General features: G+C 45.4%; 1 protein-coding gene and 1 long non-coding RNA gene across 2 annotated transcripts in view; both read left to right on the top strand.

Moving 5' to 3' along the window:
* The window catches only part of LOC107113378, a 201,440-nt gene that overhangs the window by 50,150 nt on the left and 132,794 nt on the right, over positions 1-18,496 (top strand). Inside the window, 2 exon segments of the mRNA XM_015414705.1 lie at positions 8,074-8,077; positions 8,580-9,378. Coding sequence (XP_015270191.1) covers positions 8,074-8,077; positions 8,580-9,378 — 803 coding nt within the window.
* Positions 14,192-16,074, top strand: LOC107113405. Its single transcript, XR_001482617.1, has 3 exons — positions 14,192-14,270; positions 15,812-15,921; positions 16,053-16,074. It is a non-coding gene; the product is annotated as an uncharacterized LOC107113405 (long non-coding RNA).

Below are 18,496 nucleotides of genomic sequence, written 5' to 3'. Positions count from 1 at the left end.
AGGACGTCCTTCTTCACCCAAAGAGTGATTAACACTTGGAATTCACTGCCACAGGAAGTGGTGGGTGCTACAAGCATGGATGGCTTCAAAAGGGAATTAGATAAGCATATGGAGCAGAGGTCCATCAGTGGCTATTAGCCACAAGGTATAGCTAGGGGCTCTGGGGCAAGTGATGCTCTGTCTTCTTGGTGCTTGGGGGGGTCAACAGTGGGAGGGCTTCTAATGTCCTGGCCCCACTGGTGGACCTCCTGATGGCACTGGTATTTCTGGCCACTGTGTGACACAGAGTGTTGGACTGGATGGGCCTTTAGCCTGATCCAACATTGGCGTCTCTTATGTTCTTATGTTCTTATCTATACCTTGTGGCTAATAGTCACTGATGGACCTCTTGCTCTCCGCTTGGCATTGCTGTGGTGCAGGCGTGGCCTGGAAGAGCAAACTTGGATTTCTGGAGAATTCCCCTCTCCACTCTGCTATGGCTCTCTGAAGATGTAAGTCTGTCAATTTTTTTACTCCTGCCAGCAAATCTTTTCTGAATGATTTCTGTGGCTTGGCGTACTTTGGTGTCCTATCCTAAAGTACCGCCTTTTGTTGCTAATATCATTTATACTCCGCATTTCTCCCCAGTGGAGCCCACGATGGGACAGTTCGCCACATTCTGTCTTTCTCTTAAGTTATCCTCACAACAACCCTGCAGGGGTGGCCAAACTTGCTTAACATGACTGAATAAACGTCAGATGTTTGAGAGCCGCAAGACATGAACAAATATTCCACATGTTTTTTATTGAAAAATATGCAAATTTGCTTTTTATTTGACATTAAATTAGACTGTATGAAAGAGCCACATGCGGCTCCCGAGCTGCAGTTTGGCCACCGCTGCTGTAAGGTATGTTAGCCTGAGGATATGCGACGGCTCCAACTTCACCCAGCCAGCTTTTGTGGCAGAGAGGAGATTCGAACTCTTGTCTCCCAGATCGATTCTCACATTCTAACCACTACACTACTTGCTTCCTCCTGCTACTTATTCCCTCATTTCAGTTGTTGTCTATTATTGCAAAATGAAACAGAAGTCCAGAAGACTAACACCCTTGATTCTAGTATGAGCTTTCATGATTCAGAGCTCGCTCCTTCCATTGCAGATGTCCTATAGATGCATGTGTGGATACACACACACACACAACACAAAATCTCAATGCAAAAATCAGTCTTGGTTTTGCAGGAGGTCACAGATCTGGCTCTTGCCTTTATAGAAGAATCTGGCCGAGGAGGAAGGCAATCCATTGCTCCAAGTGAAGACTGGACCTGGTGACCCTGGAGCAGTTCCTGGCCCTCCTGCCCCGGAGATGGAGAGCTGGGTCAGGGAATGTGGACCGGGGACCAGTTCCCAGGCGGTGGCCCTGGCAGAAGGTTTCCTCCTGAGCCAGGCAGAGAGCGAGAATCAGAAACATCAGGTGAGAGGGCTTCATCTTGGTAGTGTTTGGGGGGGGGACACACAAGATATGAATACCGCTGAAATTCGCATGGATTGCCCCAACTTTTTGAAACCCAGCCTAGCCTGTTTCCTGTTCTTTTTCTCATCAGTCTCCCCTTTTGGGGGTTCCCCACCTCTCTTTCAGGAGGAGGAGGAGGAGATTGTGCAGGAGTATTACCATGGAGCAGCTTTTCCAGGTAAGATCCTGTTGTTCCTACTGGATGGCCTCCTTGAGTGTGTGTGGGGGGCTGCTTTTATGCCCTCCTGGCTCTCTGCGGGAAAGATGCTCCACCCCAACCTCTCAGTTTAGAAATTCGGCAGGGCAAAGACTGTCCAGAGTTGACAGACCTCAAAAGGATGGTGATGGAAGGCAGCCGTCGGGGTTGTTTAAAATTATGACTTATCTGACTAGCTATTCAGTGCCAGAGTAGGAACATTTTTGTCAGAAAATGGTCTTGTATCATCCCGTAAAGTCCCATGTTTGGCATTATGACATGGCTGGGACTGTCATTCTCTATTAATGTGATATTCTGTGATTATTATTACCAGTAAAAGTGTTATATATTTAATGTTAATAATGTTAATAGTTTCATTTATACTTGCCTTATAAACTAGGACTCAAGGCAGAATATACAAGTGATTACAAGACGCTTCAGTCCGTTACTAAGCAGATGAGAAGTAGGATAAGGTCAGGTAGTCAGCACCTTACAAGATGGGGTATTTAAATTTAACAACAAAGATTCCTAGTAAGATGAAATCATGTATTTGGGCTAGGACTGTAGACCAAGGGGAAAATCCAGAAGAAGGCATATAATAGAGATGATGTCTCAGTAGCATAAGATAAGAACATAAGAGACGCCAATGTTGGATCAGGCCAAAGGCCCATCCCGTCCAACACTCTGTCACACAGTGGCCAGAAATACCAGTGCCATCGGGAGGTCCACCAGTGGGGCCAGGACATTAGAAGCCCTCCCACTGTTGACCCCCCCCCCAAGCACCAAGAAGACAGAGCATCACTTGCCCCAGAGCCCCTATCTATACCTTGTGGCTAATAGCCACTGATGGACCTCTGCTCCATATGCTTATCTACGGTAATTCCCTTTTGAAGCCGTCCATGCTTGTAGCCGCCACCACTTCCTGTGGCAGTGAATTCCATGTGTTAATCACTCTTTGGGTGAAGAAGTACTTCCTTTTATCCGTTCTAACCCGACCGCTCAGCAGTTTCATGGAGTGCCCACGAGTTCTTGTATTGTGAGAAAGGGAGAAAAGTACCTCTTTCTCTACCTGCTCTTTCCCATGGATAATCTTATAAACCTCGATCATGTCACCCCTCAGTCGTCGTTTCTCCAAGCTAAAGAGCCCTAAGCGCTTTAATCTTTCCTCATAGGGAAAGTGTTCCAACCCTTTTATCATTCGAGTTGCCCTTTTCTGCACTTTTTCCAAAGCTATAATATTCTTTTTAAGGTGTGGTGACCAGAACTGCACACAGTATTCCAAATGAGGTTGCACCATTGATTTATATAGGGGCATTATGATATTGGCTGATCTGTTTTCAATACCCTTCCTAATAATCCCCAGCATAGCATTGGCCTTCTTTATTGCAGTCACACACTGTCTCGACATTTTCAGTGAGTTATCTACTACAACTCCAAGATCTCTCTCTTGCTCAGTCTCTGCCAGTTCAGACCCCATCAATGTGTATTTATATTTAGGATTTTTGGCTCCAATGTGCATCACCTTGCACTTGGCCACATTGAACCCCATTTGCCATGTTGACGCCCACTCGCCCATCCTTGACAGATCCCCTTGGAGTGCCTCACAATCCTCACTGGTTTTCACCACCCTGAACAACTTTGTATCATCCGCAAATTTAGCCACTTCACTGCTTACTCCCATCTCCAAATCATTAATGAACAAGTTAAAAAGCAGTGGACCAAGTACTGATCCCTGCGGTACCCCACTGCTTACCACCCTCCACTGAGAAAATTGCCCACCTACACTCACTCTCTGTTTTCTATGAACTAGCCAGTTTTTGATCCATAAAAGAACTTGTCCTTCTATCCCATGATTTTTGAGCTTACTTAGGAGCCTTTGATGAGGAACTTTATCAAAAGCTTTCTGGAAGTCAAGGTATGTCAGGAGATCCACAAGTTCACATTTGAGTTCTTTCAGAACTCTTGGATGTATGCCATCTGGGCCTGGTGATTTATCCGTTTTTAAGTTGTCTATCAGTTTTAGGACCTCCTCTCTTGTCACCTCAATCTGACTCAGGTCTTTCAACACCCCTCCCGAAATCAGTGGTTCTGGAGTGGGCAAGCACTTCTCATCTTCCACAGTGAAGACAGAGGCAAAAAATGCATTTAGCTTCTCAGCCATTTCCCTATCATCCTTCAGTACTCCTTTTACCCCTTGGTCATCCAAGGGCCCCACTGCCTCCCTGGCTGGTTTCCTGCTTCTAATGTATTTGAAGAAAGATTTATTTTTGGTCTTTATGTTTTTTGCTATATGCTCCTCATATTCCCTTTTTGCCTGCCTGACCACAGACTTGCATTTTATTTGCCATAACCTATGTTCCGTTTTATCAGCCTCACTGTGACTAACATCTCTCACCATGTCATGTCAAGAGGGTACTTCACCTGTAGCAAGACTGCTTTTTTCCATGTGTTTCGGTCTTGCCCACGTGCAAAAAAATTCTGGGGGTTGGTAGCTGCATTCCTGTCCTCGGTTTAGCAGTTCCTGTTCCTTGCGTTACATAGTTCTTCCTTCTTAGTTCTGTCAAATCTGGACGAGCAGACCACAGTTTCATATATGATAGCCATCTCAAGAGACTGGATTTGTCCAAAGTTTTGAAGCAAACAGTTATCCAAAATAAGGATGGAAGGAGAATCGTATTTTTCCCAGCGGAACTGAAAGGCAAAATACTCGGATAGTATAGAATGCCATACAATTACCATTTTACCCTTCCAGGGTGTGAGTGAGTTTCCCCCTCCCCAGCAGGTGCACAGCTGAATAGTGTGAGGTAATTTTTATATAACATTTCCTTGAACATTACATCATCACAGATTGCATACATTTCCAGTCATTCATTCCTCCAAACTTTGTATCCAATTATAAACCCTTTTCCATCTATTAGTTTGTACCGTGTTATTCCTCCCCTGTAATTTTAAACTCAGATCATCCATTTGCACAGGTTCTAATACTTTTAAAATTAGATCTATTTTAGAGGGCAGTTTTTCTAATTTCCAGTGTTTTGCCATCAAAATTCTAGCAGCCGTTATTATATATGTTATTAAATATACATCTTTAAAGTTATATCCATCTGGTACCACATTTAACAAATATATTTCTGGTCTTAAGTCAAGATTCAGTCCTAAGATTTCTTGTCTAACTTTGCGTACTATTTTCCAATACTTTTGGACTTTCTTACATTTCCACCACATGTGGTAAAAGGTCCCCACATTCACTTTGCATTTCCAGCATATATTAGATTAACTGCCAGTGTGTGGGGGGGTGGGGGTGGCTGACACTTGCAGAGGATCAAGGAGCAGTGAACTTAGGGGGAAGTGGCTAGAAAATGCCTCTCGGGTGGCTTTTCTGTTGACAGAGACCACCAAGAAAATCCAGGGTCCAAGCACCTCTGGATGTCTCTTGCTTTGGAAACACCTAAGTGGGTTGTGGTACAGGGCTTTCCACCACCACCAATTAGGGACCCTGATAAGGGTCTTCCACTGGAGACTGTCAGTGGGGGAGTGGAGTGGGTGCACACACAGGCCAGGGAGGGGGTTCTGCATAGTTACTCCTTTGTGTGTAGGCTGAAATGTTGATTTCTAAATGTAAAGAAAGACAGGGAAGACGGAAGGCCCCCCTCCCCCGTGGCCCATTAAGGACTGAGTGGGCTCATTGTTTTTAGAGGGAACAAAATCTTGAGTGCAGGTGAAAAATCTGTTGGAAGCAGAGCACGTGGGGGGTTGGCCTCCATAACAGTTTCTGGGATATCAACAGGGCTTCCTCCGGGACCTTTCAGAGCAGCCATGAAAATGAGCGTTTTAAAGAACAACAATAAAAATAAGAGTAAGAAAATAAAGTTGTTGTTCAGTCGCACAGTCGAGTCTGACTCTGTGACCCCATGGACCAGATCCCGCCAGGCCCTCCTGTCTTCCGCTGTCCTCTGAAGTTGGCTCAATTTCATGTCCGTTGCATCGATGACACTGTCTGACCATCTCATCCTTTGCTGTCCCCGTCTTCTTTGACCTTCAATCTTTCCCAGCATCAGGGACTTCTCCAGTGAGTGCTCCCTTCTCATTTGGTGGCCAAAGTATTTGAGCTTCAGTTTCATTCTCTGGCCTTCCAGGGAACAGTCAGGGTTGATTTCTTTTAGAATTGACTGATTTGATCTTCTTGCAGTCCAAGGGACTCTCAAGAGTCTTCTCCAGCACCATAGTTCAAAAGAATCTATTCTTCAGCGCTCGGCCTTCCTTATAGTCCAACTCTCGCAGCCATACATGACTACTGGGAATACCATTGCTTTGACCATGCGGACTTTTGTTGGCAGGGAGATGAAAATAATACAAAGTACTAATATTTGTACAGGGCCCATAATGTGCATTTTCCGAAGTTTGAAAAGACATTTCCTTCCCCAAAGACTTTACATTCTCCTGTGACATTTGATAAGGATAAGTGTGGGGTATAGAGGATAAATACCTTCTGTGGTATTCATTCTACTTACACCAGTGTAGACTTAGGAGTGCCCCAAAGACTCAGTAAAAGGCAGTGCAGCCCTGAAGGACAAATGGAAAAAAAACAGGAGCTAAGCGGGTGAAGTTTTGCTTTATGTCACGAAGAGCTTTGCCTGATGAATGTCTGCCTGCCATGCTGGAGAGAAAAAGAAGAGAACGTGTTCAGTTCTGAACTCTTTACAGGTTGAGTGATATAAAAATGTCCTAAATACAGAAATCAGGCTTATAAGTGTTAAAAAGATATTTCATACTATTATTGTGAGTTTTTGGGATCCATCACCACCTTTTCCCATCCTTGAAGAGTCTCTTCAAAGGCGGAGAAGCCCTTAGACAGTGGCCCTTTGTCAGAGCCACCTTAGACGGTGTCATAGTGGGATGTCGGATCCTGCTTGGCTTGGGAAGGGGCAAAGATACCGTATCCCAGTGGCTCCATGTAGGCTAGGGCTTTCTTTCCTTTTGCTGAACTTCCCGTTCCTTTCTTCTCCACTTTAGTCTACCAGCAGGATCAGCAGAAGGTTCCTTCTGGCTCCCAGCAGTAGCCCCCCTTCCCATTGGTTGTATCTTTTAGGAGTTAAAAAAAAGGATTTCTCATTTTTGCCATTTATAGTGGCTCGGGTTGAGATAGCTTAATTTAAAAATCTGAATTTTTTTTAAAGTTGGAACATCTAGAAGTCACCGATCTGTTTTTCCCCCCAAAAGGAGGACTTCTGGTTCCCAAACCTGAATCCATATCCACAGTGGAAGAAGCAGGAGATCCACTTCTCCAGGACCCAGAAGAAAGAGAGAGATCAGCAGGTATCTGCTTACTTGTGTGGTGGTGCATTCGGCTAGGACTCCTCTTCAGCTCAATTTAACCACCTGGAGAATGTGGGCATTTCTCAAGGGGCAACAGCCCCCAAGTGGCCAGGAAACCTTTCTCAAGTGTGAAAGAGAAGATAAAACAGGGAACAAAATCCTGGCTTTTTTGTACCTATGGTGGTAGTGGTGGGGAATATTTATACAGCGCTCAGCTTTAATAAACATTGATTTATTTATATGCTGCCTCTCAACAGGCTTTCTCTGGTTGGTTCAAAAATCAAAACAATCCCAGAAAATCATGTAAAGGTAAAGGTTCCCTTGCCAGTCGAGTCCGACTCTAGGGTTGCGGTGCTCATCTCCGTTTCAAAGCCAAAGAGACAGCGCTGTCCAAAGACGTTTCCGTGGTCATGTGGCCGGCATGACTAAACACCAAGGCTCACGGAACGCTGTTACCTTCCCACTGAAGTGGTACCTATTTATCTACTTGCAATTTCTTGCTTTCGAACTGCTAGGTTGGCAGGAGCTGGAACTAGAGATGGGAGCTCACTCCATCATGCGGCACCTGGGTCTCGAACTGCTGAACTACCGACCTTCCGCAGCCTGCAGTTCAGCGTCTTAACCACTTGAGCCACCACAGCTCCTCATAAATCATAAATATTCCCAAAATGATCAGTTTAATAAATCAGGGCATAAGAAGGGCCTCCACTCCAGAAGCAGTCCACAGATTAGAAGACCATAAAACAGCTAAAACAGTAGCCCTCTAAGTTATAGCCCAGGTGGAAAGAATCATTTTGGCCTAGCTCTATAGGAAGATAAATTCCAGGTGAGCTTCAAAGGGGGGAAATTCCCCACTGAAAACTCATAGTCTCTAGCGGCCACCGGCCTCACCTGCACAGTCTGGGCCACAGAACAGAGGGCGAACTAACGGGGGGTTAAAAGTACAATGAGCTTTATAAGTTTGGAGGTCAGATTGGGTCTTTGTTGTTCAGGTGTAAAGCTCTGCTCCTAATTCACTGTTCAGTGAATGCCGTTCAGTTTGGTACTTGCATGCAGGAAGCGATTTGGGAGACACGTTGTAGTCCAGCTTCCCGTTATCCACAGCTGGCCACCTGGGGTCCCTGGAAGGTTCACAAGAAGAGGATCATATCCAAAGCATTCCTCTTCAGGGGGATACTACCTCTAAACAAGGAGGTTCCATTGGTCCACCTTGTCTCTGATGGAGCTGCCACTACGAATACAGGGCAAGATTTGTTTCCCTATCGAGTGATTTCTGTCCTGTCGTTATCAAGAGCAGTTAATGGCCTTCTTGACTCTACTTTTACCTGAAGGTCTTACCATTCTTTTCTATTTATTCTAGAGGCTGATGGTCCCCCGAACAAGTCTGAGGAAGACCCACAAAACCACGTATTTGAGAAAAAACAGCAGAAAAGCATCAATGAAGGAAATTGGAAGAGGGGGAATGAATCCTCTCCTCAGGGTGCTGAATCCCAGGTGTTTGATAGGCCCCACAGAATTAACGCAGGGGAGGAACCTCAAAAATGCTCGGAGTCTGTAAGGAGCTCTTCTCAGAATAGCATCCTTGCTGCTCATCAACAACTCCACACAGAGGAGGAATCCTATGAATGCTTAGAGTGTGGAAAGGACTTTCTTCGGCGTAATTCCCTATATGCTCATCGACGAATCCACACTGGGGAGAGACCATATAAGTGCTTGGAGTGTGGAAAGCGCTTTGTTCGGAGTTCAGATCTTACATGCCATCAACGTATCCACACAGGGGAGAAACCATATGAATGTTTGCAGTGTGGAAAGCGTTTTGGTCGGAGTATAGAGCTTACATCCCATCAACGTATCCACACAGGGGAGAAACCGTATGAATGCTGGGAGTGTAGAAAGACTTTTGCTCACAGCACACAGCTTATTAATCATCAGCGTATCCACACTGGGGAGAAACCTTATAATTGCTTGGAGTGTGGAAAGAGCTTTGCTCAGCGTTCACAGCTTACATCCCATCAACGTATCCACACTGGGGAGAAACCTTATAAATGTTCGGAGTGTGGAAAAAGCTTTGCTTGGAGGGCACAGGTTAAAGCCCATCAAAGTACCCACACAGGGGAGAAACCATATGAATGTTTGGAATGTGGAAAATGTTTTATTTGGAGTTCAGACTTTACTAACCATCGACGAATCCACACTGGGGAGAAACCGTATAAGTGCTTGGTGTGTGGAAAGTGCTTCCCTGTGAGTGCAAGACTTAATATCCATCAACGTATCCACACTGGGGAGAAACCATTTAAATGTCTGGAGTGTGGAAAGAGCTATATTCGGAATGGCAACCTAACTGTTCATCAGCGAGTCCACATGGGGACAGGGGGGGTGTCCAAATAAACACTTAGAATGTTAAAAGAGCTTCTCTCAAAAGGCATATCTTAAGAGATACCTAAGAATTTAAAAATGGGAGAAACCATATAAATGCTAAGCCGTGTTTCACGGCAAAAAATTTACACAAGAAAGAAACCATACAAACGTTTCCAGTATTGGTAGATCTTCAGCCTCAAGCCCAACGTTACTAGGCATTATCATCGGGGGTGTGTGTGTGTGCGTGCTAAATCAGGCTCGTATTATATAACTGTTAAACTGGTATTGGGTAAAGCATATTCAATTCCATGCTAAAATATTTGGAATACAGTGTACTATAAAATGTGAATTGTTTGTCCTGCCCCGTGAACACATATTCAAGAGGGGTGTCACAGACTCTTAGGGTTACTAGATGATGTTGTTTAGGACTAGGTTCTCTGCCCCTCTTGCTCTGTTCACCATGTTTAATGATAGTTTGATGATGGAATGAATCGTTCTGCCTCCTGCCAAAAGAGCGGCAGTTACACTGGATGAATTCATGGCACAAATAATTATCCTTTGCATCAAACAGCATCCCAAATTTTGTTCATAACAGCAAACATCATACCCCACCTTTTCTCCCAGCATGGACCCAGAGCAGCTCGTGTATTTCTCTTCTCCTCCATTTTATCCTAACCACCACCATGCTGAGAGGTAGGTTACGCTGAGAGTGGGCGACTGTTCGAGTGTCAGCCTGCAGATTCCATTGGCAGAAATGGGATTCAATCCTGGATCTCCGAGAGCATAGGCAGAACCAGTGTTCCCTCTAAGCTGAGTTAGTGTGAGCTAGCTCACCGTTTTTTAGCCTCTGGCTGACACATCTTTGTCTTAGCTCAGGAAAAACGGCTCCAGAGCAAACTTAATTTATGCAGTACCCAAATCGTTTGCTCACAACTCTAAAGCCAGTAGCTCACAAAATAGAATTTTCGCTCACAAGACTCCACAGCTTAGAGGGAACATTGGTCAGAACCTCTGACCACTGTGCCACACTGGCTCAGCTACCTCAGTGAGGTTCTTAAATCCCCTTTGTTTTGTAATGTAAATGAGGGGATATCTTTCATCTTCCTAGTCGGCCCTTCTGACAGCTACAACACACAAGCTCTAATAGATCAGGGAAATGGTTAGTATTTTAATGTTAATGTTTTCTATTTTATGGACTCATGTAATTGCTGTCAAGATCTATGTAACAGTCAGTGGTCCCTCTAAGCTGAGTTAGTGTGAGCTAGCTCACAGTTTTTTAGCCTCTGGCTCACACATTTTTGTCTTAGTTCAGTGAGGATGGCTCCAGAGCAAACTAATTTAAGCAGTAGCCAAACGGCTCGCTCACAACTTCAATGCCGGTAGCTCACAAAGTAGAATTTTTGCTCACAAGACTCCACAGCTTAGAGGGAGCAATGGTAGCAGTAATGGACAGTATAGTTTTCTTTTGAATTAGTCATTGTTAAAGATGCAATTAGTTATGTTGCAGTAAAGGATAAAGTGGAAGGAAAGTTCCTCTAACTATCCCTTGTTTACTAGACCTGTTGTTGAGTCGCACAGTCAAATCCAACTCTTCGTGACCCCATGGACCACTTCACGCCAGGCCCTCCTGTCTTCCGCCGTCCTCTGAAGTTTGCTTAATTTCATGTTCGTTGCCTCAATAACACTGTCTAACCATCTCATCCTTTGCCGTCCCCGTCTTCTTTGACCGTCAATCTTTCCCAGCATCAGGGTCTTCTCCAGTGAGTGCTCCCTTCTCATTTGGTGGCCAAAGTATTTGAGCCTCAGCTTCAGTATCTGGCCTTCCAGGGAACAGCTAGACCTGTAGCAAACCCCAAATGTTGTTGAGGTGTACCTCTTGCCAGGAATAAAATGATATGATACAGGAAGGCTAATTACCTTGTGAACCCCTACAGGAAGCCAGAGTGGTCTGCCAGCACACCCAACTTTGGCAAGAAACAGATCTTTTAACCCTTGCTGTCCTAGCTGGATGGGAGTCCCTTCCCAATCCTGAATTTGGGACGGGTGGGTCTTGTGGTACCCCGTCAGCCATTTTCAGAGTGATGTCAAAGTGCACCTCTCACTATTTTATTGCCTAGCCGGGGCCATCCAAAATCAATCCCTCTTGTCCTTTCTCTGGCAGTGGGGCAAATGATCATCTCCTGGCAAGGTGGGCATTTCATGACTCTCTTCCCCAGGGAAGAGCATTGTTCCCAGGGTTCGGAGGGGTGCTCGGAGGTCCTTCAGAGCCCTTTCCGTCTCCCTTGCATCACAGTCTGCTCCACAAGCAGAGGGACCCTGACCCAGTGGTAGATCACCTGCTTTACAGGACACAACAAGACCACCATAATTTATGGGTCACTCATTGACATTTGGGCAGTCTAGCTGTGCAGCAGCTGCTGTGCTTGAACGGAAAACTCCACTGTGCCCCCCAGGATCCCTTTCAAACCAGACAGGATGAAAATGCCAAGATGTGAAATATCACTGATATGACACAGACTGGTGGAAGACAATGGCAGAGGGGGGCAGATGAATCTCCCTTCGCAGAGAGTTCCAGAGTTTGAGTGCCATGTCTGAGAATGCTGATTCTCGGGTTTCTACCCATGTAGTTGCCGTGTTCAATGCCTTTTGGTGTAGTGGTTAAGTGTGCGGACTCTAATCTGGGAAAACTGGGTTTGATTCCCCACTTCTCCACTTGCAGCTGCTGGATGACCTTGGGCAAGCCGTAGTTCTGATAAGAGCTGTTCTTGAAAAAGAGCAGTTTCTGTCAAGAGCTCTCTCAGCCCCACCTACCTCACAGGGTGTCTGTTGTGGGGAGGGGAAGGGAAAGGAGTTTGTAAGCCGCTCTGAGACTCCGAGTGAAGGGCGGGGTATAAGTCCAATCTCCTCCTCCTCCTCTTCTTCGACCCCTTGGGGACCCTTATTGGGTGGAAAGGTGGCATATAAATGTTTTAAATAAAATAAATGAATATGGGAATAACAGCCTTGAAGAAGACAAAGATAGAAAAGAGTAACACAATACACAGCCTCTTGAGAATTCAAAGATGGGGGTGGTGGTATTGGTCGAGGGCCAAGAGATATTCATAGATAGGAGAACCTTTGTAATAACTGATTTTAGGTAGACTTGGTTATGGTAACAAGTAGCGGGAATGAAAAAGAATAGGTTTTATGTATTTTATGAAGATACTCAGGTATAGATAACTTTGTACGGTGTTTGAAGTTTTAAGATGATGAGTCAGCCAAGAATGTGCATCCTTATCAAGTAGGACAGCGAAACAAAAGAAAGAAGTCTTTTTTAGGAGGAGATGTTAACAGCCTGTAAGTATGAGAAACTGAATTGATTGAGAACTTCTTAGACAGGGCTCCTCGCATGTTACCAGCTTATCTTTGGGTAAGATGATTTTGTGGACTCCTATAACTGTTCTCCTTTAATTACCAACGCAGCAGTAATGGATGAAATAGTTTTCTTTTGAGATAGTCATTGTTAAAGATAATGGTTATGTTGCAATAAAAGATAAAATGAAAGCAAATATCCTCTAATAGTGTCATTTGTGAACTAGACGTGTAACAAAAAGAAAAGGAAAAAAAGAATCAAGTACCTGAAAGGTTAGGTAAAGGTAAAGGTTTCCCTTGCTTGAAAGCCAGTCAAATCCGACTCTAGGGTTGCAGTGCTTGTCTCTGTTTCCAAGCCGAAGAGCCAGCACTGTCCGAAGACGTTTCCATGGTCATGTGGCCGGCATGACTAAACGCCAAGGCCCACGGAATGCTGTTACCTTCCCACTGAAGTGGTACCTATTTATCTACTTGCGATTTCTTGCTTTTGAACTGCTAGTTTGGCAGGAGGTGGAACCAGAGACGGGAGCTCACTCCGTCATGTGGCACACTCGGGTCTCGAACTGCTGAACTACCGACCTTCCAGCCTGCAGTTCAGCATCTTAACTACGGAGTTGTTTTGTGTTGCCCCAGAAGGTTGGGCCAGAACCAACGGGTTGAAATTAAATCAGAAGAGTTTTCAGCTAAATATTAAGAAGAACTTCCTGAAAGAGCAGTTCCTCAGTGGAACAGGCTTCCTTGGCAGGTGGTGGGCTCTCCTCCTCTGGAGGTTTTCAAACAGAGGCTAGATGGTCATCTGACAGCAATGCTGATTCTGTGAACTTAGGCAGATCATGAGAGGGAGTGCAGGAAGGCTTGCATCAGTGTTCAGTTCTTGTGGCCCTTTCTTACATGCCCAGGGAAATGCTGATCACCACTTTGGGGGCAGGCAGCAATTTTTCTCCAGGCCTGTTTGGCCAGGGATCCTGGAGGGGTTTTTTTTGTCATCTGCTGGTCCTGGCACAGAGGTCACTGGGGGAGTGGGGGGTGGTATTTGTGAATTTCCTGCTTTGTGCAGGGGGTTGAACTAGATGACCATGGAGTTCCCTTCCAACTCTATGATTCTATGATTTCGCCAATATGTAGAGGGATCACTTTGCAACCAGTGACTCCATCCTAGCTGCGTTCCCCCCCTCCCAATTCTGAATCTCAGGTCCCCTCCTTAGAAAGTGAGAGACAAGAACGAGCCGAAGCTGGGATGGAAAAGCGGGTCGAATCCTGTCTTCTCCCTCGCCGCTCTTTGCAGGGAAATCGGAGGGGCACTTGAAGGGTAAACAGATGCAGCCTCTGGAAGGGCGAAGCCAGGAAGAGGTCCGTTTTGCCTTCTGTAGAGAGTCAGTGTAAGGGTTAAAAGGACAGACTCTCCATTCCTAGAGAGGTAGGGACCGAGAAGGGCCAAATGACTTGCCGCCGTCACTTTTTGATCCATTGTCCCAAGCGCACGGGGATTGCTACTAATGCCCTCGGGGGAAGGAGAGACGGGGCAGCACCGACATAGTTAAAAAAAATAAATCAAATAGGTAAGCGAAAAAAGAATATTTCCTTTGCAAAAATATCTCCGTGGTTTTGATGTTGGAGTAGTGCAGAGGAGCTGCAGTTGTGTTTAGGAGATGCCAGCACCATTTACCACGCAGACTCTATAGTTTAGCAACACTTTCTTTAACATTATCTTGTCCAACCCACTCCATTTCCCCCCTTGCTCCCTGGAAGCCCCTCTTCGTTGGAAGCAGAGCGGAATTCTTCCTGTAAAAGGGTATGTGCCCATTCTGCTTTTCCCCCTCTGCATCCTGCTGCCGGCTCCAGACACTCACAACATGGCCCACATGTTGGCGTTTTGTTGTATCAGTGTTCCCTCTAAGTTGAGTTAGTGTGAGCTAGCTCACAGTCTTTTAGCCTGCAGCTTACACATTTTTCTCTTAGCTCCGAAAGAATGGGTCCAGAGCGAACTAGTTTATGCAGTAGCCAAATCCCTCCCCGCTCCCCCACAACTTTATCACCAGTAGCTCAAAAAGTAGAATTTTTGCTCACAAGACTCCACAGCTTAGAGGGAACATTGGTTGTAATCCTTGCCCTCAGCCTGGCATTGCTGTGGTGGCCTGGAAGAGCCAACTTGGATTTCTGGAGAGTTCTGCTCTCTGCTGTGTTTTAATGAAAACACAGTTCTGTCTTTTTTTACTCCTGCCCTGAACTCTTCTAGGTGACTTCTGTGGCTTGGCATACTTTGGTTCCCTTTCCTAAAGTACCAACTTTTGTTACTAATATCATTTCTTCCCAGTAGGGGCTGCGGTGGCTCAAGTGGTTAAGACGCTTGGGGTTTGCCAAGTTTTGCCCTTCTCCATTTATCCTCACAACAGCCCTGCAAGGTATGTTAGCCTGAGGGTTTGTGATTGGACTAAGTTCACCCAGCCAGTTTCCGTGGCAGGGTGAGGATTCGAACCTGGGTCTCCGAGATCTAATTGGACAGTCTAACCACTACCTACTTGCTTCCAGTTTGATGCAGTGGTTAGGAGTGTGGACTCTAATCTGGGAGAGCCGGGTTTGATTCCCCACTCCTCCACTTGCACCTGGCTGGATGACCTTGGGCAAGCCATAGTTCTGATAAGAGCTGTCCTTGAAAAAAGAGCAGTTTCTGTCAAGAGCTCTCTCAGCCCCACCTACCTCACAGGGTGTCTGTTGTGGGGAGGGGAAGGGAAAGGAAAGGAATTTGTAAGCCGCTCTGAGACACCTTTGGGTAGTGAAGGGTGGGGTATAAATCCAATCTCTTCTTCTTCTTCTTGTTGCATCAAAATTTTTCTGATCATATTTTTCCTCTTCCTGTTGATTTTATATCCTGAAAAAGATCCAAAGTCATCAATATATTCCATTACATACTGTAACAATTTTTGTGGATCCAGAACTGTTAAGACCATGTCGTCTGCATAACTTATCATTTTAAATTTTCCGTCCTCCACTTTTATTCCTTTGATCCGTAAGTCTTGTGTGATCTTTATAGCTAAAACCTCCATCACTACGATAAATAATAAAGGTGACAGAGGACAACCCTGATGTGTTACATTTTCAGAGATGGAGAGCTGGGTCAGGGAATGTGGGCCGGAGACGAATTCCCAGGCGGTGGCCTTGGCAGAAGGCTTCCTCCTCAGCCAGGCAGAGAGCAAGAATCAGGACCAGCAGGTGAGGGGGATTCATCCTGGTAGTGGGGAGGGGGGCATAGGATATGATCAAGGATACCACTGAAATTCACATGGATTCCCCCAGCTTTTTGAAAACCACCCTAGCCTGTTTCTTGCTCTTTTTCTCCTCAGTCTTCCCATTTTGGCATCCCCACTCCGTTTCAGGCGGAAGATCACACAGGAGCGTGACCACAGAGCAGCTTTTCCAGGTAAGATCGAAAGAGGTGTTGTTCCCTCTGTCTGGCCTCCTGGAGTGTAAGGGGGGAAGCTGCTTTTATGCCCTCCTGGCTCTCTGTGGGAAAGATGCTCCGCTCCAGCTTCTCAGTTTAGAAATTCAACAGGGCGAGGAGTATCCAGAGTTGACAAACTTCGAAAGGATGGTGCTGGAAGGCGGCAGTCGGGTGCTTTAAAAATTATGAGGGTACACTAAGTGCCAGGGTAGGGGGGGAAAAGTTGTCAAAAATGGTCTTGCATCATCCTGTAAAGTCCCACGTTTGGCAGTATGACATGACTGGGATCATCCTTCTCTATGAATATTATTATTCTGTGATTATTATTATTATTCTATATTATCAGTAATACTAATAATATTTTCATGTATACTTTCCTGAGAATTGGGGACTCAAGTCAGAATAGACAAATGGTTAAAAGACACTTCAGTCAATCAGTAAGAAGATTAGGAGACAGGATAACATCAGGCAGTCAGCGAGCGCCTGACAAGATAAGACATCTAAACTTAACAACAAAGATTCCTAGTAAGACAAAATCATGTATTTGGGCAAGTTTGAAAAGACATTTCCTTCCCCAAAGACTTTACACTCTTCTGTGATATTTGATAAGGATAAGTGTGGGGGCAGAGAAGGCAGAAAGGAGATAAATTGGGACCTTCTGCTGTATTCATTCTACTTACACCAGTGTAGACTTAGGAGTGTCCGGGACACTCTTTTTGTAGCAGGAACTCCTTTGCATATTAGGCAACACACCCCTAATGTAGCCAATCCTCCAAGAACATACAGTAGCCCCTGTAAGAAGAGCTCTGTAAGCTCTTGGAGGATTGGCTACATTAGGGGTGTGTCGCCTAATATGCAAAGGAGTTCCTGCTACAAAAAGAGCCCCGAGTGTCCCAAAGATTTAGTAAAAGGTAGTGCGGCCCTGAAGAACCAACCAAGAAAAATAGCAGTTGGGTGGGTGAAGTTTTGCTGAATGTCATGAAGAGCTTTGCCTGATGAATTTCTGCCTGCCATGCTGCTCGTGCTCTGCCTTCCCCTTCCAGGCTGGAGGGGAACGGAAGACAGTGCATGCAGTCCTAATCTCTTTATGGGTTGAGTGGTATAAAAAATGTCCTAAATACAGAAATCAGATTTATAAATGTTAAAAATAAATTTCACACTTTTATTATGAGTCTTTGGGACCCATCACCACCTTTTTCCATCCTGGAAGGGTCCCTTCAAAGGTAGTGTAGCCCTTAGACAGTGAGCTTTTGTCAGAGCTGCCCTAGGTGGGAGTCATACTGGGATGTCAGATCCCACTTGCCTTGGAAGGGGGGTCCCGTATCCTGGCGGCTCCATATTGGCTAGGGCTTCCCTTCTCCATGCCGAACTTCCCTGCCCCTTTATTCTCCACTTTAGGCTATCAGCAGAGGGATCCTTCTGGATCCCAGCAGTAGGCCCCTCCCCTGCACTGGATGCAACTTTCAGGAGTTTAAAAACTTCAGTTTCTCCTTGTTGCTCTTATGAGTGGTTGTGGCTCAGATAGCCTGATGTAAAAACCTGAATATTTCCTGGAACATCTAGAAATCACCGGTCTCTTTCTTTCCTCCAAAGGAGGACTTCTGGTTCCCAACCCTGATTCCGTATCCACAGTGGAAGAAGCAGGAGAGCCACTTCTCCAGGATCCAGAAGAAAGAGAGACATCAGCAGGTATCTGCTTACCTCTGTGGTGGGAACCTTTCTCTGGTGCATTCGGGTAGGACTCCTCTTGGGCTAAATTTCGCCTTCTTGGGAACGGGGGGCGGTTTGCTGGGACTTTCTCCAAAGGCAACAGCCTGAGGATGGCTAGGAAATCTTTCTGAAGTGTGAAAGAGAAATTAAAATGGGGAACAAAACACTGTGTTGTTTGTACCTATGGTGGTGGTAGTGCCGGGGAATGTTTATACAGTGCCCGGCTTTAATAAACATTGATTTATTTATAGGCTGCCTCTCCACAGACCTGCTCAAGTTGGTTCATAAACCAAAACAAAAGCAGAAAATCCTAAATACTGCCAAAATAATCAATTTAAAAAGCCAGGAGCATAAGAAGAACACCCGCCGAGTTGCCAGAGAAATTTTCTGAAAGAGTCCTCAAGTTAGAAGAACATAAAACAGCTAAAACGATAGGCTTCTAAATTAAAACCCAGTTGAAAAGAAATGTTTTGTCCTGGCTCTAAAAATATCAGAAGGTGAACTCCTTGTGAGCTTCAAATCGGGGACAATACTGCCTCTAAACAAGGAGGTTCCATTGGTCCACCTTGTCTCCAATGGAACTACCCTCCAAGGAACAATCAAGCTGATTAACAGAGGGCAGGACTTGTTTCCCCG

Source organism: Gekko japonicus, unplaced genomic scaffold (assembly GCF_001447785.1).
Source record: "Gekko japonicus isolate JY-2015 unplaced genomic scaffold, Gekko_japonicus_V1.1 scaffold1614, whole genome shotgun sequence".
Taxonomy (NCBI): Eukaryota; Metazoa; Chordata; class Lepidosauria; order Squamata; family Gekkonidae; genus Gekko; species Gekko japonicus.
Note: the sequence above shows the minus strand (reverse complement) of the source record. Positions and strands in the feature narration are given on the sequence as shown.